The 23,219-nt window shown below is 39.0% G+C and overlaps 4 protein-coding genes across 7 annotated transcripts; 3 read left to right on the top strand and 1 right to left on the bottom strand.

Annotated features, from left to right (window-relative positions):
- The first annotated feature begins 964 nt into the window (after window positions 1-964).
- dram1 (DNA damage regulated autophagy modulator 1) lies at window positions 965-6,979 on the top strand. Its single transcript, XM_005811946.2, has 7 exons — window positions 965-1,325; window positions 2,863-2,930; window positions 3,107-3,249; window positions 3,332-3,509; window positions 3,623-3,681; window positions 5,432-5,524; window positions 5,597-6,979. Exons 1-7 carry the CDS (start codon window positions 1,195-1,197, stop codon window positions 5,633-5,635), a joined length of 711 nt encoding a protein of 236 aa, XP_005812003.1. The 5' UTR covers window positions 965-1,194; the 3' UTR covers window positions 5,636-6,979.
- washc3 (WASH complex subunit 3) lies at window positions 6,763-11,035 on the bottom strand. The gene is made up of 7 exons (XM_005811934.3): window positions 10,901-11,035; window positions 9,919-10,017; window positions 9,760-9,825; window positions 9,542-9,679; window positions 8,741-8,860; window positions 8,585-8,649; window positions 6,763-8,497 (listed from the first exon to the last, which is right to left on the bottom strand). The coding sequence occupies exons 1-7, from the start codon at window positions 10,949-10,951 to the stop codon at window positions 8,410-8,412; spliced, it is 627 nt and encodes a 208-aa protein (XP_005811991.1). The 5' UTR covers window positions 10,952-11,035; the 3' UTR covers window positions 6,763-8,409.
- Window positions 11,036-11,265: 230 nt separating this feature from the next.
- On the top strand, window positions 11,266-17,651 carry LOC102237212 (zinc finger protein 23-like). 4 transcript variants are annotated; one of them, XM_023349833.1, is made up of 9 exons: window positions 11,266-11,378; window positions 11,868-12,070; window positions 12,148-12,228; window positions 12,306-12,404; window positions 12,484-12,594; window positions 13,455-13,572; window positions 13,641-14,274; window positions 14,895-14,953; window positions 15,483-17,651. In XM_023349833.1, exons 1-9 carry the CDS (start codon window positions 11,345-11,347, stop codon window positions 16,940-16,942), a joined length of 2,799 nt encoding a protein of 932 aa, XP_023205601.1. In that variant the 5' UTR covers window positions 11,266-11,344; the 3' UTR covers window positions 16,943-17,651. The 4 variants fall into 4 exon arrangements, with proteins under 4 accessions (XP_023205601.1, XP_023205602.1, XP_023205600.1 ...); XM_023349834.1 differs by having other exon boundaries at window positions 12,148-12,243; window positions 12,363-12,404; XM_023349832.1 differs by having other exon boundaries at window positions 12,148-12,243; window positions 12,309-12,404.
- A 2,075-nt stretch (window positions 17,652-19,726) lies between these two features.
- Window positions 19,727-21,102, top strand: LOC106700044 (tetraspanin-7-like). The gene has a single exon (XM_014473656.2). The coding sequence runs from the start codon at window positions 19,788-19,790 to the stop codon at window positions 20,874-20,876; it is 1,089 nt and encodes a 362-aa protein (XP_014329142.1). The 5' UTR covers window positions 19,727-19,787; the 3' UTR covers window positions 20,877-21,102.
- The last annotated feature ends 2,117 nt before the right edge of the window (window positions 21,103-23,219 follow it).

Below are 23,219 nucleotides of genomic sequence, written 5' to 3'. Positions count from 1 at the left end.
ACAGAAAATAGAGCAGCTACTCTCAACCTTTGATGAAAAGTTGCATCATCTCCAAAGTGCTGATTAATGATTAATTTCTGAAAATTCCTGAGCTGGTTTCTTACAATTCGGACTTCTGTTTTCTGCCAGTTGTTTCATTTCTTTAATTTGTGGAATTCCCACCGTTAAAGCGCACTACTTTCAGTTTTCTGTTTTAAGACAGAAAACCTATTTAGTTTCTGTTTAACAATCTTCCCATTTATTGTTATTGGGAAACATCCAACACACATCAGAAGGAAATTTCTTTCTGGTTGAGTTGTGTAATCCTGTCCTTTTATTTCATGTGATAGCTGCATTTCCTGTCAGCTGTCCAAGTCTAGACTCATGTGCTTGTTTGATCTTGTGCAGGTATTTATTTCAAAAGGAGATAACAAATCACTAAGATGCTTTATCTACATGCCATAAGAAGTGCAAGTAAACTCCTGAAGAAGCTTATTTCAAATCGAAAAGTTTTTCAACAACAATATTTGTGTTTGTGGTGCAATAAATGCTGTCATTTATGTTAAAAAAAAAATCATCATAATGGTACCACAAAACATTGCGGTAAAATTCGAGGTCCATATCGCCGGTCCTTGTTTCAGAACTCTGGATTAAGAGGCGGCAGAGAAAATGGGGCTAAATATAAAAGCATGCCACACTTTTCAGATCAATTATCTGCGAAAACTTTGGAAAAACGCGCGTCATTTTCCTTAAACTCTACATTTTGTTGGTTAATCACATGAAACCGACAAATTGACAATGAAACCTCCCGCAAGATTTTTTTTTTGTGTGTGCAAATTTCCGCAAAATCAATTTTAACTCAAGATTGACTTTATTGGTTGCGCTACAAAGTGAGGCCATTTCAGAATCAAACTGTACAGAGGCAGCTCTGGCTGTGAAAAGGAAATAAAGCAGTGAAGAAGAGAGTGGTAACGGTTCGTGTGTGTAGGCGGGCCCGCAGGGAGTCGCTTTGGGGAAGAGGTTACAGTACACCGACGGCGCACAACCTGCAGGTTCATTCTGGTTAACTCAACCCAGCATGTGACTGTCTGCCGATAAGTGATATCACAATAACTCCCATCATTTAGCTCCATCTCTTCCTGTATGGCTGTGTTTCCTCTGCTCGCGTTCAAAGGGAGCGAAGCTTGCTGAAGGTTGCGCTGAAAACCTCTGGAGATGTTCTGGTTCAGGCAGGGGCTTTGCTTCCTGCCCGCGTTTCTGGTCGTCTGGTCCTCCTGCACTTTCATCGTTTCCTATATTATTGCGCTCTTTAGAGGCGATGTGGACATTATATTCCCCTATATAAGGTACGTTTCTTTTGTCATATTTAAGAAGAAGAAGAAAAAATCAAACAAAGCAGGTTTCCGGGCGTGTTGTGGTGGCGTACGGGATAGCGCGACCCACGTTTGGAGACCTTGAGTCCTCGTCGAGGGTTCGATTCCCGGACCCGGTGACATTTGCCACGTCTTCCCCCCTTTCCTGTCAGCCTACTTTCATATAAGGGACACTAGAGCACCAAAGACCCCCTGGAGGAGGGGGAGCAAAGCAGGTTTCCTAACTCTGATTTATGATCGCTACTTTAGTTTCGTTTTCCTCTAAGTTATTTAGAGCTGCCTGGGCTCCAGCTGCACGTACACATCTGTTATTTTTACAGTTATTTTCTAATAATAAAACAGTGCTATTTTTTGTATTTGCGTATACTCTTAGTTTAAATTTGAAATAGAAGCTTATAAATAGAAAAATCAAAGAAACGGAGCTGGAAATTTGTTTAATTTTATACGAACAAATAAAAATCCTATTTCTATTAGGATTATTGCAATGGAGATCTTTTTCTCAGCTTATGTTTCTAAAATCAAAGTAGATTTAACTTTAATTTAATCATAAAATAGTCGTCAAGGTATAAAGATAAAAGAAATATGACAGGAAGTTGCAATGTTACATCTGCTTTCCCATAGTAATAAAGAAAAGATATTGTTTTCCCGATTTTTAACCAATAAAAATCTGAAAAAATATAGCGTACTCGGCAAAAACACAAAATCTTACCAAGTATTTTTAGTCTAGTTTCCAGCGCAAATATCTTAGCACACTTGAAATAAGACAAAATTAACTTACAAGATATAGGAGCAAATAATTATAGTAAATAATTATTTAATATTGATCAAAAAATGTAGTAGTTAGTTTTACTGGCAGATTATTTCACATATATCAAAACATTTTCCATGTATGAGATAATGTACTAGAAGAGCTAGCACTTTTTAATAAATTTTAAGGAATTATTTACTTAAAACTAGCTCATCTGTTGCTGAAATGTTATTATTATTGTCTTATTTAAAGTGTATTAAGATATTTTCTCTAACTAGACCAAAAGTATTTGGTAATATTTTGTGTTTTTGTTCACAAATGTTGATATTGATACCTCTATTTTAAATATAAAGAAACAATCGTCTTGAAAAAGTTGTGTGTAGTTAGTTTATTCTCAGTATAAATGCAGTTTTCTATGGGTTGCTTTTCTACAGCAGACAAAGGGAAGTTGGTCAGTTTTTCAGAAGAATTTAGACTTGAGAGTGAGACGAAAAACCCAAAGCTACACTGGACTGGTCCAGATTAGAGCATATTCTCTTTATGGAATGGTCTAGTCCAAGTCCAAACATAAGCCCAAATGTGTAGCTGTTTTGCAAAGAATGGAGAAATATGTTAGTGTGGAAAGGTTTAGGCACTGAAAATGAATGTAAATGCTACGCTTTTAGGGTTTTTATACTTTAAAAAAATGCAAATTCTGGTCGTTTTGTTGAAATATTAGATAAAATATGTACAAAACTGTAAAAACTTTCTTTGTTTTCTCAGTGATACGGGTGCAAATCCACCTGAGAGCTGCATTTTTGGCCTTATGACCTTCATTTCTTCATGCGCAGGTATTTTTTAAAAATGATTTCCCACTGAGCATCTGCTTTAATTACGCAACTCTGGGTTCTCCGAAGGGAGGAACCAAGCTTTCCAGTGATGTTACACACATTTCCCCTTTTTATCCTGAAAATGAAAGCAAGCCTTTCTTTGACTTTGCATTAAACGCGCTGTGACTTTTGCCCAGGAACTGCCACCATATACGCCAGATACAAGTATGTGGAGAGGCTGACTGAGCAGAACAGCCTGGTCAAACCGTGCCTGAATAAAGCCGGGCTCGTGTTTGGGCTTGCCGCCTGTTTTGGGATGTGCATCGTTGCTACTTTCCAGGTATTTCTTCCTCCACATGTTAAGAATTTAATATCACATAATGTGACCTTTAATTGTTTTTTTTAATTCTTTTTACCTGCAGGAAACAGCAGTGACGCCAGTCCATGATTTCGGGGCGCTTGTATTTTTCGTCTCTGGAGTTCTTTACATAATCCTGCAGTCTGTAATATCTTTCCAAGCGTCTCCTTATGATTCATCCGTCTGTGTGTGTCGATTCCGTTTGTTCATCGCAATAGTTGCTGGAGTTGCATTTTTTCCCAGTATCCTTGTTGGAGCTGCTTGGTTGGGTTTGTCAAAATGTATTTTTAATCTGCATGATGTGTGTTTGTGTCATTATCAGCTCTGTGCAAGTTTTCCTTCACCAATAGCTCAGCTGTGATCTGTGCGTATTTTGTTAAACAAACCACCCTCCACAGGCACACATCTGACAAGGTAGGTTGTTTTTTATTCTCTGTAATCATCATTAATATTTCTTACTGTCAGAATGAAAGTAACACCTGCCCCCACCTTGATTAGTAGTCTGCACTTGATTCGACTGAAACTGTGAGAAATATAGTTTGCGAGTTTTGAGCCACTGAAGCTTTGAGGTTAAGTTAAAAAAGCATTATGTATATTTTATTTGCAAAAATATGCATAAAACCCTGGCTGCAACACTTTATTAATACATGCACAATGTTGAACACTGTGACAGGGATATAAATTTAACCCATAAGTTCCTTTCTCCTCCATCACCTTGTTATACTTACTAATTTATCTTGGCACTAAGAGCAGTTAAACTTTCTGTTAATTGATTTAAAAAAGACCGTATGTATTTATTTTTAGAAAAAAATATCTGTTTATGTCTTTAAAATCTATCCAAAATATACAAACCAGAGCAAAAGCCACAAAAGTCACATTGTGAAAGACCAGCGCTGTTTGTGAATAGCTTTTTTCTACTGTCTTTAAATTCAGAAGTTTTTATTTATACTTTAAGATTACTATGCTTTTAATCAGTGAGTAGAAACCCAGATGAGGAATTTAATCACTTTGTACGTTTCTTTAATTAATTTGAAACACACATATGGATGTATTTAAAAAGCAACACCACAAACACTGGAAAATCAAACGAACTTAGCAAAGATATCAGGAAGAAAACTGCGATCAAGCAAAATGTCTGTTGCTAGAGTATGTTAGAGTTAGAGTTAGAGTATTAGTGTCAAAAATCTGAATGTTCTTAAAGGGCCAGATGTGCCAGAATATATTGATAAAACCCATTAAACTGTTAAAATATCAATAAATAGCTCCCCCTCTAGGATTTTTGTAATCGTTTGAGTGGATTTTTGCAATCAGAATTACAGATTTAGAAATATTTGTAAGGAATACACACATAAAAATGTACAGTGGACAAGATTTGGCCCCAGGGCCTTAAGTTTGACCCCTGTGTTTTAGAGGAAAAAAAACTTGAAGAATAAGAGACCAATTCTAATCTAACTACATAAATGAGACAAAGAAACAACTGAACGCCAGGAATCTGGAAAGTAAAGAATCAACTAAATCTGGAACAAAAATATTGAGAGAACAATAAATAATCACAAAATACAAAATCCAGATTAACATGAAACTTAGACTGAGAAACACCATCTGAACTGTGAAGTATGGAGGTGGCAGCGTCATGATGTGTGGGTGCTGCACTTCACAAAAAAGTGTGTCAAGTAAATGTGGAAATATTGAATCAACATCTCACATCATAAGCAAGACGGGGGCTTATTTTACTTATTTTGTCAGGAACTTTGGAAAGCCTCATCATTAGAAAGCTGCCATATAAATTAAAAATCAAAGGATAAAAATATATTACCATAAAGCCAATTCAATTACGCGGGTAAATTAAAAAAAGATGAACGAGTTTGACTCAAGTTTAGGAAAGTTTGGAAACATTATTTAATAATACTAAAATATTTAGTTAATATTTAATAAAGCATCATTGTATCAGATATTTATAGGTCTCCATTATTTTGTGGGTAATATTCTGTTAAATGGGTCATCTGGTCAAAAATATGGGGTTCCATTAGTGCCAAAAGTATGCTCATATTCCATACAAAAAGAGTGAAAAATATGGAATATTTTTGGATTAATACCTCATTAATTCGGTCATTCAGATATTTCTGTGTGTATCTGTGGCTTATTCACATCTGACTCTATGCAGGATTATCCGTTCCACATCGCCAGTGCCGTCTGCGAGTGGATCGTTGCCTTCAGCTTCGTGTGCTTCTTCCTCACATACATTGACGATTTCAAAGTGAGTATCACAAGCCAGAAAGGTGTTCACTTTTTATTGTTTTCTAAAAGCTTTGTTTTTGTTTTCCTGCAGACGTTTAAGTTGCAAGTGAGGACAGAATATGAGGACTAGACGATCACCAACTTAATTTCAATGAATTTGTGTATTTTATGTAATTTTTTGCACCAGAGCTTTTTATACAATCAGATATTTTTATCACTTGAATTGTTTCACATAATATTTTCCTATGTCTGATCATTACTGGTGTATTATTATTATTTTTTAACCTTTTTATACAATCATTTTATACGAGTTTTAACTTTTTCCTGTTTAAGCACCACTTTGCACTTTGACTGTTGCCACAGACCTGTGGCCACTAATAAGAGAAGTTCATCACACATTTTACATGTGACACATGCAGCGCATGAGGGAAAACAGAAAAACCACTAAAACTGAATCGAGGTTCTTATATTTGGTGCTTCCTTCACAAGTATTGTACAACTGTGTTCAAGTTTTTTTAAATAAATTAAACTTTTGTTGCAGTAGCACAGTTACAAGATGAGAAGTTCCTCCTCTAGTTTATAATTTTTAAAAGAGAGGAGCAAGTTTTAACTGGTATTTAGTTGTAACTATCCTGTTTTACTTGAATGGCATGTTTTGTTTTTACCATTTTAAAAAGCAGCCAAGCGCGTCACGTCAAATCTATACCCTAAGGAAACAGGAAGTCATGAATATACTTATTGAAACTGTAGATACTTGATCAATTCAAAAGGTAGAGCAGACAAAAATGTTTAATCTTTTATTTATAGGAATTGTTAAGGAGGAAAATAATTGTGCCAAGTTTTTTCTTTTTTGGTGGTAAAACAATTTCTTAACACTGGATAAAATTTGTTTAGTGTTGAGAATCTTTCAATGCTTATGCTCAAACTTCAGGTTGGATTTTTCTAAATTTTTCAGTGTGAGATTACATTACTGCAACCAAGGGTTAATTTATTTTAAGGTTTTTATGCATCAAAGATCGCTGACAGCAGAGGAACCTGATATATACTGTATATATGCTGCGTAAAAAGTCAATCATTTCCTGAACTTTAAGCACCAACATGGAGGCCTAAAAGCCGATCAAGAAGACTGAAAACTTACTGTGACACAAAGTAATAAAAATGTACGGTATGGAATATATTTAAGAAATAAAGTGCCTTTCTTGTGTTATTCAGTGACAATAAGAGGTGAAACATGTCCAGACTGCATATAAACTCATCCAGTTTTTGTACTTAGATGTTTATTTTTGTTCAAACTATGAGTATAAGTCATCCTATACAGTTTTCCAGGTAATGTGGACAAAACTCACCTTCACTACAAATGTTTTTACAAGAGAAAATCTAACTGTATCCAGCAAACTACTGTCGTACTTTTGACTAAATGTACTGTAAAGATTATTTTAAACATCTGAAAAATAAACTGCACGTTTTGTATCAATACATTCATCTTTAATGGAGACCAACAGCATTTCTTTATATTTTATATCTTTAATTAGTGACTGCTCATGTAGTGTTAGTGCTTTTCCTCCTGACAAGACAGAAGGTTTGGTAAAAAAAATGTTTTTTAACTAAATAAAGCAGTAATACTTTGCACTCCAAACTTACTGACCCCTTGTAAAAATGTCTGAAAAGACTCAAAATAAATTGCAGCAGCATATTCTAATTTATAGGAACTCAAAACGCAATTGCATGTTTTAAATAATTCTTTAACTTGTCTTAAATTAGTCTGAAATTTGATGTGACGAAAAGACCCAGTTCTCTTGTGCTTCAAAATGGGAAACACAAGAGTTCATACTAATAAAGCGAAACAGAAAATCAACTTGTAAAGAAAATAGATCTTTAGCAATAACTAAAAATCGTTTACAATGTTTACTGTTAGAGCTGCAGATATTTCAGTGCAAGAAACAATTAATTTATTTATATAACCCCAAAAAGTTTGGTGGCCTTAATATGAAAAACATTTTTTAAATGATTATGCTACTGAAGAACAACAACCAGAAAATACATTCATTACCTATAACTAAAAAAAAGGTGAATTATTTTGACTCACACAGCAACATCAAGAAGAATTTATGTTTAATTTACATTGAAATAATAATTATGAAATAACATAAAACTAAACTAATTATTGTTTGGTTTTATGTCCACCCAAGTACTAAATATCATACAGTCAAGTTTGTGCAACAGGATAAGATTTATTTCCCCCAATATAAACACCTCCAGTTTCATAATGTCATGAAATTAAGAAAATGCTTTAAATCTTTTTAATTTCCTCATTAAAAAATTTAAGTAAGTGTATTTTTTTCCAAGATATTTGAGCCAAATTAATCCTAAATACCCCAGAGAGAAATGTTTAACTGGTAAATCTTACAATTGGTTTCCTGGTGCAGCAAATATCTCAGTTCAAACCAGCATTAATAATAATGAGGATTTCGTATTTCGGTGCCAAACCTTAATGCGCTGCACAGCGCTAAAGGTGGTGCTGATTTAGAGACTTGATTTAAATGTTTAATAGCTCCTAAGGTCAAAGTTCATCTCCCACTGCGTCGTTCTTAATGCTAACTTGAACAGAAATAGTAGCTTTTTATGTGAAAGCAGGACTCCACCTACTATATCGTACAAACGGTACTGTGTTTGAACGTTGTAAGTTTTACAGATTCAATCCAAAATAATTCCAAACAACTGAAAAACAAACATAAAGTTAGCTTTCTGACAAGCAGCAAAGGGATTGTTGACCATTTCCAGAAGAATTGCAATTATTTAAGCACCTTCATGTGAACGTTTTCACAACCTGCAGCAGCAAACAGCCTGCAGGATGCGCATGTTGCAACGGACGGCCTTGAACATGGAGCTGTGCAGAGGCAGAAATCAGTCGCTGAACGATGATTCGCTGTCAGAGCTGGTGGCAGGAATATCCTCATTCTCTGCTCCATCAGGCACCGGAGCGTCAGGTGTGCTGTTGTTGGCAAAATATCATTAAATTCAAGTTTATTTGACAGGAAACTGTCAATTTGAGACTTAAGAGTTAAAAAATAAAACCTACTCAAGCAAGTTTGGATCCAAACCTTCCATAAGCATTTTATTACGAATAGCCATTGGCGGTACTCCCTGGATAAACACATAATTAAAAATATTTTTAAAAACCCACATTTTCTTTAATGAAAGTTTTTTTTAATAGTTACATTACATAACACCGTACCACTTGAACCATTTTCAGGTAACGTGCATAACGTTGGTCCTTAGCCACAGTCATGACATTCTCTGGAACCACTTCTGCTTTTTCTGGTGCAGGTGCAGCTTCTGGGTGACTCTGACCGGGCTGCAGCACAAAAACACGCAAACAGTTCTTCACAAAACCAGAAGCCTTTGCTACGCACGATAATTTGACGGTGAAAGATGCAACTGCATTCAAATACAGAAACCAGAGTTTTTATTTCGGCACACAATTCCAACCAAAACATGTTTTCTGTTTTTCTGATATTTGAGTTTTTTCTTTATCCATCTAATTAATTTTCTTTCATCTGAGAGGAACGGACCAAGGAACCAAAAAGACTGGAAAATTCTTCAAAATTAATATAGGATCCTGTTAAATCTGTTTTATTTTTTTCCCAAATTCCACTTGTTTCATTTTAATTTTCCTGAATTCTATTTTAACCCAAAAATATGCAATAAAGGTGAGAATGTGTGAAAAAAACAACCAATCTATTATAATAGAGGTATAAATTGACTCATATTCTGTACCAGCGGTTCAACAGAACATTGGTTTTACAAGGAATATTTTTTTAAAAACGCGAACATTATCTGCAAAATTAAGAATTTGGCTTTTAAAAATGCTTTAGAGTTGAACTACAAGAAATAAAAGTTTGTGCACATTTAAATAATGATCAGTAACTTTATTTTTTTTTTCTCTTAAATCTGCAGCTACAGCACTTAAAAATCAAATGCAAAAATATTTGTAATAAGTCAATAAATTTGTTTGTGGTTGGGTCTGTTTTCCTACCTGTGAGGGAGGAGCTCCCCCTGCTGTTACGCCGTCTGATTGGTTCTGACTGGCGCTAACCGGTCCATTAGACTGGACACTTTGCTGCTGGTTGAGTCCATCCACTGTGACTTCCTCCAGTCCAGGGATGGATGATAACTGCTCAGAGTAGACCATAAATCCATCAACAAAATGGCAAACATTCATTAAAACTACTTGTTGTTCATGTTAGAACTTACTTTGGCCTCCAAAATACACAAAGTGGTTTCAATTTGTTGTATGCGAAGGGAAATATTTGAAAGTTTCTGTGGTGGAAGGGTTAAAATAAGATGATTAGTGACTTCAATCAGACAATAAATGTTTCCTGAAGTAGAGAGAAAGAAAAGAAGTGCACAAACCTCCTCGCACACAGTAGAGAATCGGTTAAGGAAGCGAACTGTGTGCACAACAAACTGATTGAGGTGGGCGACGACTCTCCTTTGTTGTATAGCAGGAACCTAAGACAGCAGAAAACAGAGATGAAGGACTCTACTCACAGTTGAAAGGAAATCTGCAAGTACAAGTGTCTAAAAAATTATGATAAACAGACATAAAGAAAGGATGATCATTAGACAGTAGCTGGGTTTCCATTTCAAATCTGCACACAACTTCGCAATTGCAGTGTTTCCATTAAATAGAAAACTGTAACCACACATGAATAACACTGTTCACAGATAAGTCATTAAAACATGCCACTCAGTGATCCTCCAACTACTTCCTGTCTTCTTCTTTGTGGTTTGTTCCAGTGGCAACCTCCGGTTGGTGATTATGTGACAAAAAAGTGTTTCGATTTTCAGATTTACTGCAACACTGACTGCTACAGGAGATCCTACTTGGCCACATCACTACAACTCTTTGAAGACAATTAGATTATATGAGTTAAGACAACATTAATTATTCCTTTGGGATAAATATGTATCTATGAATTTGAGTTTGAAATGGACGCACTTTAAGATCTCTCCCACCCCTCAAAAATTATTTATTTACGTCTATTCCTTCCAGTTATTCAATTAGTTGCTACTTTGTGCTGGCACATCACATAAAATCCGAATAAAATACATTGACGTTTATTGCAACGTCTCAAAAAAGTAGGAAAAATTCAACTGCCATATTTTTGGAAGACAAAGATTACAATGAATGACAGATTATAACCGATGTCAGTTTAATATTTGAATATAATTTAAAAGTGGACAACTATAAGTAACTTACAAACGAGCCAAAGTTTTCCCTGCAGAAACCGAGAACATCCTAAACATCACTTGAACAGACGAACTGTTTTGTTATGCTTCTACTTCCTCGGTCAGCTTTTAAAATGACAACCAAGGAGTTTAAAACACGAACCTTCGTGAGATCAACTCCAGAACCAACGATTGGCAGACCGTCTTCGTCCATGTCGGGTTTTCAAAACTGTAGATAAAATAAGATATTAAAGGGAGGAAAGACTGAAAGCTGTGACCCGTTCATGTGACTCCGAAATGCGTGACCTTTGCGTCGTGACGTCACCAAAATGTGTTTATTTTGAAGACGGATTTTTGTTTTTAAATCGTTTGATCCGACTTTAACAACCACGTATCGTTAAATTGACTCCCTTTACACACGGCCTAGATAATGTAGGCTGTGTAGTTAGTCTATGTGGGAAAAAAAAGGAAAATAGTTTCGTATTATTGAGGCTTTTATTTTGAAAAGCGGAAACTCGATAAGGGAGTTGAGGAAGAGACGATTGCGTTCTAACAACGCAACCGTCTGAAACATAAAATATTTTACAGCAGATTTATTTGTGCGCTAATGGAGGCTCTCAAATCAAAACAAAAAATGATCGGTATGTATCTTACTGAAATGCTTTTAATTAAATTTATCGCTGACTATGTTTTAACTACTACTCTGATACTTGGGGCCCGTCTATTTAATGAAATCGTGATATTTTTAAACAACCACCCTGCTACGCAATGGAAATTGTCATCATATTGCTTGGGACTTTTTACATTATTAAATATTACACTTTGTTGTTTAAGCTAGAGCTGTTAATTTATTAGTCGGCGCAATTAAATGAGATCTCTCCAGGAATGATTCCAGTTCATAACCGGTCAACTCAGATGATCACATATCGAACTGAATATATATGAATTAATAATTGTGTGTTTGTCTTGTTTAGATAGATTACTACTTCTATAATATGTAATTAATGTGAAGTATTTTAAAAAATCGAAAAATTAAAAAGATAGCTGCAAGTGAAACTGCGAACTCCTACTGAGTTACTTATTGCTGCCCTCTAGAGAGCATTTGTTCACACTACACCTTTCTGTTCCAGACCCATGCTTGCCTTTGCCACCCCTTCGCCTTCTGGTGCCCCCTTTGCAGCTTCAGTCTGCTGCCATGTGGCATGTGGTGAAGCAGAAGGACGTGATGAACTACTGGAAGGTGCAGGAGTTTGTGTGCATGGTGACGGACGCAGTGCCCCACCTGATCAACCAACAACAGAGAGCACAGCTCCTCCTCGGCCTAAGAGCCAGGGTCAGCAGCAGTTTGTGTCACAAGCAAATGTTTTCCTTTCTCATATTAGTAGTAACACAATTTATTGGCATTTCCAGTTGATCTTGGAGCTCTGCAAAGGCTCTGCTTTAGGAGAAGTCGATGCTCAAGGAATCCAGAGTTACTTGGAGAGGCTGCCTGTTAGTTCTGCAGATGTAAGTTTTAATAAATTACTAACGGTTTAACTCACACTTGTTTAACGATGCAATCTCCGCAGCAGTGCATGGATCCAGATGTTAAAACGACCCAGTTGACTTTTGTTGCACTTGTTCAGAGCTTGCTTAAAGATCCGGCAGAGAGGGCCTATTTTTTCCAGGTGAAGATGATCTGAATTCATAATTTCTCTGCTTTGATTTAAGGAAACAGTTTTAAAGATGCTAAATTGTTTGTGACAGGAGGTGTTCCCTGCTGAATATGGTCAACAGTATGATGCAGCGCTACAGGTGTTATTGTGGGAGCTGCTGTCAAAGCTGGAGAAGCTACTTCCGATTCCGGACCTCAAGCAGGTACAGCCCCGTTCAAAAATATTCAGACCAATGTAAGGTAATGTATAGCTTGGAAGTGTAAGGAAAATGATGCATGCTTTTCAATACTTTTAATGACAACTTCATTCTAATTTAGGGTATCAACGTAAAGGGGGGTGAACACCAATGCATGTTACAGATTTTTTAAAACATATTTCGGTTTCCTTCCACTCTTATCACATAAAATCCCAGCAAAAAAAGTTTGTTGTTGTAAGGTAAAAAAGCCTGAACATGTTCAAAAGATATTATTATTTTGTACGTTTTTGTACTTCCATTTGGATCTCAGTGCTTCTAAAAGCAGACCAAGTATTTTTTTTAAAAACACCCAGCTGTTTTTTGGCAATAACTCATTGCATAAGCTGTTTTAAAAACCTCCCAATCATTGAGTCACACTCCACTGTTACCTAGCAACCACAGCTGAGCCCAACACTGTCACCTAGCAACCCAAGCTGAGTTCCAGCATGTTTGGTCAGCTGGTTTTACTGCCGTATGCGTTGTACAATGGCTTCTGGAACAGACAAGAGTTTTGTTGTTGACTTACCATCCGGAATCCACTTGTTGCATTCTTGTTGCTTGTGCAGGAGGCTCCACTTTTGCTTTTCAAAAATGTACGGTTGTATAACTGTGCATCTGTTTGCAGGCATTTTTATGTGCGTTGAGTTGCAGCAGTTTTTTTTTGGACCAGCTCAAAATACATAGAACTGAGCAGACTGATTTCCCATTATCTAAGAATAATTTTACACAAAGGTAATGAACATGTTTTGTATAGACCATAGACCTATCCTGACATGTTCAAAGAAGCTTAGTAGGTCACCTTTAATAGGTCTGCTCTGTTTCTGCAGACGAGCACCTGGCTCATCTCTGCTCCGTCTGTTTTGGAAGACTGCATCCAATCGTCATCAGAGGAGCTAAGCTCTGTCTTCAAGCACTACAAGAGCTCAGGATTACTGAAGATGACATGTAAGTTAAGACGAAACAGCACACCATTTGGAAGTATTCTTCAATAAAATATTTTTTTTCCTTCACAGATGGGCCATGTTCTACCACTGGTAGCTGTATCATGTCTGCTCTGTCAGTTCCTCCCTCACAAAAGTCAAATCTATCCATTGGACAGGATTCTGTTGACAACTACGCAAACACGCTGACCCGTATCACTCTGGCAGAGGCAGGGCAGTGCAGCGTTGTAGCCTTTTACACCGAAGTGGAAGTCAGAGCGTCTGATCTGGACGCAGAATCACCTGAGATTCAAGTTCAGACAGAGTGTTACGAAGAAGAAATTGTTGCTTTGAGTGCAGGTGTGAGCGGCGGTGGTGAGGAGGAAACCGGGGAAGCTGCGGGTGTCGCTAAAGCTTTGGAAACTTTGACCAAAACGTTTGCATTGAGGAAGGAGAGCTTAGGAAGTGAGACTGGGCCATTGTATGCATCAGATGAAACAAAGGACAAAACAGAGAGAACAACAGAAGACGACACAGAGATGATAGAAGCTGTGGACAACTACCAGCCTGTCGTTCACCAGGACATTACAAATGACTTCAGTGAAGCAGCTGCTTTGCAGGAACCCGACATCTGCACCGCCACATGTTCACAGACAGGTTCGCCAAGATGGCAGAAGATGGAGGAAATGAAGATGACAGCAGGAGAAAAGAACGACGCAATAAAAACGTACAGAAACATTCCTGCTATAATTGTTTTGTCAATTTCAATTTATATCACAAACGACAGCTTGTGTGAGCTTTATTTCTTGCAGCTGCAGCATAAGCTTTGCATTTAAATCCCTTCAGATCCATAATGCACTCTAACTCATTTATGTTAACTTTGTTTGAGCTCAACAAATACACTCTAACCATTACAAAAAACTGTCTGCAGAACAGAAAATTAAAGAATTACACATTTTTGTCCTAAAATCTGAAGCACAGATTTCAAATGTCTTTTAAACATTATTGCAAGTTTAAAAAAAGCAAAAAAAAAATACTTATTGTTTCTGCAAATATTTAACAATAATGTAATATTAATAGTATGCTACTGCTGACAGTCGGGCTTAGATTCTATACTTTATATAATTCTAATAGTGTTGTTCATCATATATCTGCTATATTTTTTTATTAAATTTGGTTAAAGTGGTCAACTAAACTAATGAAATTTATTTACTACACTGCTAACAGAAAGTACATATTTTCTAGATTTTTTTTTTTTTTGGCAAATCTGATTAATCTGCAACCTGTTTTTCAAGTTGTTGAAAAATATATGAAAGTTTTTTTTAATTGTGGGTTTTTATTTCACAGGGGTGCAGCTGATGTGACCTTTGACCCTTCTGTGGTTGCAGTGAAAGGAACAGACAAAGGTAACCTGACTTGTCAAAGAACCGAATTGATAATCCCACTAGAAATACGTTGTACAACTCCTTTTTGCCAACAGGACAGGTCTTACCCTAATCTTGTAACACATCAAAGAAGGGATAAATACAGTTAATCAATTTACAACTGATTGTTGATTAATGGTTCATTAAATTAAATTTACTTCCAGATGATTAACTAATAATGTTCGCTAGACCGTCTTTTAGTGTTGTAGTTTGACCTCCATCCAGCAGAGGGTGCTAATGGTCATCCTTAAGCATAGACTTTTTCCCCATTTCACAAGTGAAATAAGTTGCCATAATATTCATATGTTTTCTGAATATTAAGGAGTTATTGACTTACAACAAGCCCATAAATCTCGTCTTATTTCATGTACACTAAGATGTTTGAACTAGAAACTAGACCAGAAATACTTTGTAAGATTTAGGTTTTTTTGCAGTGAGACTCTTAACCAGCAGTGCCAGTGATTAGGTAAATGTTAAATGATTTCACTCTTTACTTTCTGTCTTTATTCAGATGAGGTAATGTCAATCATCTTCACCTGCTCTCGCTGTCCCTTCCACGTCTCGGACGACGCCAGTCCTCCCCACTTCCACATGCAGAGCGTTTGCACCGATGTGTATAGGAGTTTCACAGGGGAGAAATTTATCCCGTCACCGTCCAGTTCAGATGAAATATTCACGTCCATCAAGCTTTTCCCTAAAGGAAACGCCGAAAGCCAAGATGGCGGTCCCCAGGCTCACAGCAGGAAGAAATCTCTGACGTGTGAAACGTGCGGAAAAACTTTCACTCGGACGTCTGACGTGAGGAGACACCAGCTCACGCATACAGGGGAGAGACCCTTCCATTGCTCACAGTGCGACCGAACCTTTCAACACTCCTGGGATTTAGCGAAGCACGAGAGCAAACATCACGGCGTGGCAATTTCCTTCTCCTGTCAGCTGTGCGGCGGCTCCTTTGCCAATCTGCGGGCCCTGACCGTTCACCACAAGAAATCGCACTTGTCGGAGAGCCAGCTGCCTCACATCTGCTCCATCTGCAGCAGGGGCTTCCCCACCGACGACGAGCTGCTAGAGCACAGGAAGTCCCACGTCAGCATCAGGCGCTACATCTGCCAGCAGTGCGGCGACAGCTTCGACACGCTGCTGGCCCGCGCCCAGCACAGGCAGGCGCATCGGGTGAAGCGGCAGTTCAAATGCCCACAGTGCGAGAAAACATACACCCGCAGGTCTGACGTTAAGCGACATTTATCCACTCATACTGGGGAACGACCACATCAGTGCAAGCAATGCAACAAACGGTTCTCTGTTCATTTTATGCTGGTCAAGCACCTCCGGGTTCACACCGGTGAGAGACCTTTCCATTGCTCCCACTGCTCCAAAAGCTTCACGCTGGCATCTGTGCTGGCCCGACATGAGCGGATGCACACGGGGGAGAAACCGTTCCTCTGCTCGCAGTGTGGGAAGGGGTTTTTATCGCAAGGAGAGCTTTCCAAACATCACAGGTCGCACCTGGATGACAGGCCCTACTCCTGTCTGCAGTGTGAGAAACGATTCAAGAGCAAAAAAACCCAGCAGGAGCACATTGCCTCCCACAGCGGTGCACGGCCATACCCTTGCACCCACTGTGGGAAGGGCTTCTCCAAGCCGTACGCCCTAACCAGACACAACCTCATCCACACCGGGGAGAGGCCATTCCCCTGCGGACACTGCGAGAAGTCCTTCCTGACGCTCGGCGAGGCTCAGCTGCACCGCAGGATTCACACCGGGGAGAGGCCGTACCCCTGCGACGCCTGTGAGCTCAGGTTTAAGAGCTCGTCGGAGCTAGCGCGCCACAAACGCAGCCACTCCGGGCAGAGGAGGGAGAAGCCGACCTGCGAGCTGTGCGGGAAAACATTTCCGTCAAAGGCCAAACTGAACAAACATATGGAGACGCATATAGAAGCTGCTGACCTCAATAAGGAGGCATTTAGATAATCGTATGTCGTATGTATGAAATTATAGCTTCATTTAATGTATCACCCTGTGGGTAAATTATGTGGAAAAATATATTTTTTAACTTGCTTGACAGAAATCAATCCAACATTGTATTTTTTTGTACTTTACAATTATGGTGTAAGTTAAAGTCATAGATGAGTTCAATAAATGACTTTTGCTCCATGAGTGTTTGCTTCATTTTCTTAATGTTTTGTAGTATAAACATGTCATGATTCCAGCCCTTCAGCTCTGCCTTGGCTGTGCTGATTGCTCATTGCCCTCACCTGCACTGAGCTGGTCCCTATTTAAACAACTGCTCGTCACCAGCTCAGTGCGAGATCGTCTGTTGCCACTGTCACAGCTTTCAAGCCTTGTCTCATGTTTCAAAGAGTTTTCTGGTTTCTGATCCTGCCTGTTTTTGACCACAGAGTTTTGCCTAATCCTTCTGCTGTTGAAGGTCCTGTTTCTGACCCTGCCTCCTGCCTTCTGGATTCTGGATTTTCACTGCCTGAGACCCTCCCATGCATGACCCTGGACCGTTTCATGACTCAGCCTCTGGTTGGTGGATTTTGTTCCTGTCGCCTGTTTGTCCCCTGAGACCCCCACAGATCTCCCCTTGTCCATTCACCCTCCCCTCCCCCGGCTGGACTCCTGACCCCTGTGGATTCCTCGTCCCTGACCCACTAGTGTGACCACACCCTTCTACACCATTTACTTTAGTAATAAAACTTTTTGGTTAACCATCCTCTTGTTGGGTTCTGGCTGATTCTGCTTTTACCATTACATAAACATAGTCTTTAACAGACAAACAAACAAACAACATATATTACATTTCTGACTTTAATTATGAAGAATTTGTTGTTTTTCTTGTAAATGTGTGAAATTAATGTGGAAAAATATATATATTTTTGTCAGAAATCTTTCTCTTAGTGACTACATTTATTTATCATTTGAAGTAAACATATTACCCCCAATTTAAGTAATATGTGCCTTAACATTATAAGACATCATTGTCTAGAAGTACAGTTAAGTGAAACATTAATGTTGATCATTCTAACTGGTAATCAAACAAAAAGACGAAACAAAGTCCACTGGCTTTGGGATTTTTTTTCCTTTATGTCAGGTGATGTTTTTCCTTATTCGAAGAAGTAAATGAATGATTTACTTAGCGGATAATAGTGCAACAGCTTAAAAGTGTATGACCTCCAAATATTGCTGCTGTAACGCCAGAATCCACATATTCCCCGATCAGCCATAATGTCAGTGTTATGGTCCTCCTTATAAAAGGCATAATCTGAATGAGTTTAATTAACTGAGAGGTTTTAATGAGCTCTGGCTGATTGGGGGAAAGCCATTCGTCGAGCAGGAATCACCTCCATAAAACCGGCCCAGCCGTTAAACGGGGCACCAGCGTGTGACTGTGTCGCCCACTCAGCCGACAGAGTGCAATAACTGCACAATAATAGTGGAAAAGGGTCAGAGGTCTGAAATTGGCTTTCTATTATTAGATCAGCAGGTGTTTGGAGTGAATCCCAACAGACTGAATGTTGTGTGAAAAAAGAATAATGGATACTGCATGCAAAGTGAGGTCCATATGTTGGGTTAAAGTCATTTATAGTTATATTTATCTGAGAGAAATAACAAAATGCTGCAGCATGTAAAATAAAAAACTAAATTAAGACCAGTTATATCACAAAATTGACCAGAGAATGTTGTTGACTTTGTTTGGGGTTATTCATACAAAGATTTTAACTCAGCAGAATAACATGTATGGTATTTCTTTTGTGTGTTGCTATGACATAACACCACACCCTCCATATTTATTGAAGCATTTTGCACCAAATAGTATGTTCTATAATATATTAAGCAAGTCCAACATCAACATCCAAGTTGCGGTTTTTATAACATTGTTATGAATCACTAAGAGCAAAAAAGAGTAACAAAGTAATAATTTGCATATCTGTTTCTGATAAATTTAAAGTATTTAGTCATTTGAATTAAGTGTAGAAAGCGCACCAGCATTATTTCTCCATATTTATTGATAAATGGACAATAATTTAACACATATTTCAGCATTACCTATATAATAACTTTTACAACCCAGTTGTTTGGCTTGTAAAAGTTGTAATTCTTGTCACATTATGTAATTTCCATTAATTTTCTTAATGTGAAAAATTCTAGAATATTTTAACCATAACCATATTTGTCAGTCATACTAAATATTTATACTGTTAATAATTAAAACAAAGAAAGAAGGGAAATTTTGATTATTTCTTTCTGTAGCTCTAATTGGTTTCACTAATGATTTTTTTTTTAGATAAAATACTTTCAGAAAAATATGTATTTTCTACTAACCAACAGGTGTTCATTCATTGTTTTTCAAGAATTGTTGGTGTTTAAGAGTCTCTGCAGGCTTCCTCCATATTGGAAAATAATAAACCTGGAAGGAAAACCTCCTCCACGCCGAGAGAGGGGGTCCATCGGTTTACTCTCCCTCTGCAATCACCGGACCGGAGCGAGGGGCAGCGGCAAGCAGACAGACGCCGGGAAGTAACCATCAGCGGAAGAAGTGGAAGGACCGTTGACCATGCAGGTGGAAAAACAATTTCCAAATAAACGGATAAATAGAGCAGCTGCGGATGCAGATAAAGACCCGACTCGAGTCCCATCATTGTGATTTACAGTCTGGGTGACGTTGGAGCTAATGGTGGCGGATTAATAACCGGTCGTAAAGAAGAAGAAGGAGGAAGAGGGAAGACTCTGATAAAGGAAGGAAGACAAAAGGGGGAGTGTGTAAAAAAAAAAAAGAAGAAGGGGGAGAGCGGATAAAGCCTGAGCGGAGATCATGAGCTCCGCACTCCCTTACGACTCGCTGTCGGCCCGGCCGAGTCCCAGCAGACGGGCTTTGGATTGGGAACGGGAGCAGCTAGCGGTCAGAAGACTTTCCTCCCCGCTTGGTGTGAACCTGCTCACTCCTCCTCCTCTTCCTCGGCGACCTTCGGCCATCCCAGGCTACCTGCTGCCTCCCTACCAAGACCAAGAGGAGCAGCTTCACCAGCAGCACCAGCGTCTGTCCTTGTCCGTTTGCTCCGAAGCCTCGCTGGCGCCTCCCGCCCCCCCGCCGGTGGGTGCTGCCCCACCTTGCTGTCGCCCAGTGGGAGTCATGCACCTCCTCCGTCTGGGTCTCCTGGCTTTCAGCTGCCTCTTCTGGGCAGCAGGGTTGGCCATCTTCACCCTTGGTGTTTGGGCTCAGATCTCCTTGGCGGACTACATGACCCTGTCAGCCAATCGGTACCCCAACGCCCCTCTTATCCTTCTCTCTACCGGGGCAGCTGTTACTGCTTGGGGGTTCCTCGGTTGCCTTGGGGTGGCTGCAAACCTGCCCTGTGTCCTGAGGGCCTATGGGTTCTTCCAACTTGCTACTCTAGTCGCCGGTTTGGCCGCTGGTCTTTCTGGGCTCTTCTACCGTGAAGACATCGCTGGAGGATTTCGCAGTGGCTTGCATCGAGCCGTGGCAGGCTACACAGAGGATGAAGGCCGTGCCGACGCTCTAGATAGTCTGCAGAGAGCTTTGGAGTGCTGCGGTGCTGAGGGTTGGCGCGACTGGCTGAATTCGGACTGGGCCATCCAGCACATGACTTTCCTTCCCGCTGAGAATGGCACCTCGGTCTCCCTTCCCGACAGCTGCTGTGTGAGGCGGAAGGGTTGCAGGAATCGGCCGCTCCTGTCGGATGACAATGACGGAGTGGCGGCTGCAGGAATCCATCCACACGGCTGCTTCCGGAAAGTCTTCAGCTTGGTCAACGACAACGTCTTCCATATTGCTGCCACTGTTTTAGGGTTGGCCTTCACACAGATCGGGGGCATTGCCCTGGCTTGTCTTCTGGCCAACAAACTGACACCCAGACAGCACGGACGTGTCGTGGCACACTAAAGACTTGACTGATCTATTGACAGGTTGGTTCTGAATGAGGGATGACATCTCAGAGAAGTAAAGTATAGGAACAGGAGGTTTGTTGTTCAGGACGAAAGAATCAAAAATGTGACCTATTATGCTTCCCAGACCAGGTTAGGAGAGATTTACGGGTTAATCAAAACAAACTAATTACATTATTTATTTATTTTTTAGCACAAATTCATTCTTAGATATTGAGATTTTAGTCTGCATGAATGATCTGTTTTAGAGCATTTTGTCACTTTAAATCCAAATAACCTGTTGCTGAGCATGCCCCCCAACTCAACACTTACACTCACACACAAAATGGCTGCAAACTGATGCACAATTATACAACCATGCATCTTTGAAAAGCAGAAGTAGAGCCTCCTGCACAAGCAACAAGAATGCAACAAGTGGTTTCCGGATGGTAAGTCAACAACAAAACACTTCTGTTTTCCAGCAGCCATTGTACAGTGCATACAGTGGTAAAACCAGCTGACCAAACATGCTGGAACTCCGCTGGGGTTGCTAGGTAACGGGCAGCGCTTGCTGATTTGTGAAGTTACTTTCTAGAGGTTTTTGAAACTGCTCATTTCCCAGAGACCAAAAAACATTAACGTATTGCCAAAAAACAGCTGGGTGTTTTTTTTTTTTTTTAAATGCTTGGGCAGTTAAGACCCAAATGGAAGTACAAAAATGTGCAAAATTTAAATAGGTCCCCTTTAAAGCTCATAGATGGCAATTTGCTGTAAATTGTTGTACTTGGTATGCAGAGAGATTTCTTAAGTTCTTATAGCTGCAAATCCGCTGTTCAGAAAATTTGGCCCATTTGAGGTGAGTATTAGAAGATTCAACAACTGCTGCTCATGTTTAGAAACAGCTCTAGCTCATCATTTTCTCCCTTAACTAATATTTCTTCAGCCTTGACGTTTGCACAAGTTGGGGCCAAAACGTTGGGTACCAGATATTTAAGCTTTCTGAGAGGGAAGAAAAGAAATTTAGGTCGGACCCATGAAAGGAAAAAATGAAGGCAGTCAGGATATACAGAAAGAAAGAATAAAAGACACACGGGATAATGGGAAGTTGGAAAGAAGGTGGAGACATAGGAGGAAGAAATGAAGGATAAAAAAGGAAGGGAAAAGACAGAAGGTAGGAGGCAAAGATACAAAGAAAGGAAATAAAGACATGAGAAAGAAGGAAAATACTGAATACATATTCCAAATTTTTCCAAACTTTGTAGGAATCCTGACTTCTTCAGTCTCTCTTCCTTGGAAGTGGACAGAAATTGTCTCAATCTGAGCAACTTCTAAAACTTGCAGCAGCTACAACTAGGTGCCATGGCGATGACAGTGTTCAGTAATAACAGAATATAAATTATCTATATATGTATATATTAAGAAGTGTCACTGATTGTGTGATTTTATGTGAATTTTCTTTGCTTTCTTTGTTCAGCTAAAACCTGAAGGTGAAGGAATTCCCCTGTCTAAATATTTAGGCTCTTCTCTGCTTCATTTAGTTTCCCCATCACAAAAACTTTCATGCTGTATATAAACCCGCCTGCAGTCATATTCACTGGATATTTCTTTCAGAAGCTTTTATTTTTTTCCAGATGTCACTGCATCGGTAGATGACCCCAGAAAGAAAAACTGGAATTTATTCCAAGATGTGTCGCATGTACAACTATTAGCATGAAAACTTGAAATGGGATTGAGTGCATCTCTAATGAGTGTAAAGGTGTTTTTTAATTATGAAGTTTTGCATTTCTTTGCACAACTCTAGCCGCTTACATGTATTTTGTGTTCATTAATGTCATGTTTCTTGTTGTTCTTCCTGTCAGCAGCATGACTGAGACTTTAAGCTATATCTGTCGACTATAAATGAAAAATCTTTGCTACATTACATCCTATTGATTAGAGCGGGGGATGGAAATGTCAAGGTCTGCTGCCCTTGAATGGATTAAATGTATAAATGGAGGAATCACTCTTGCAATGCAGCAGTAACTGCATGCAAACACAGAATTACTAATCAAGCATATATATAAAATAAACTACTTGCTATGCATTGCCTGGAATTCAATGAGTTCTTATTTTTTCACTGCTGATTGGGTTTTACAGAGCTCGGATTTTCCATGTAAACTCATCGAAGTGTGCCAGAGTTGTAAATTCTCTTTCCCAGGAAGAAAGCCAATCATCATCAGGACCTTTGGCCAAATAACCGTGACTTACAGCCAAGTGAATGATGGTTTGTTTCCGCCTTGCACCTGAGATGCCGGTGACTAAGTGGCCATAAACGACGGCTTCAGAAACAACATGAACGAAGCTGCATTTACTAAAAATCTAG

The sequence above is a fragment of the Xiphophorus maculatus genome, chromosome 17, assembly GCF_002775205.1.
Source record: "Xiphophorus maculatus strain JP 163 A chromosome 17, X_maculatus-5.0-male, whole genome shotgun sequence".
In the NCBI taxonomy this organism is placed as follows: domain Eukaryota; kingdom Metazoa; phylum Chordata; class Actinopteri; order Cyprinodontiformes; family Poeciliidae; genus Xiphophorus; species Xiphophorus maculatus.
The sequence above is the reverse complement of the archived record's forward strand: the minus strand, read 5'-3'. Positions and strand labels throughout refer to the sequence as shown.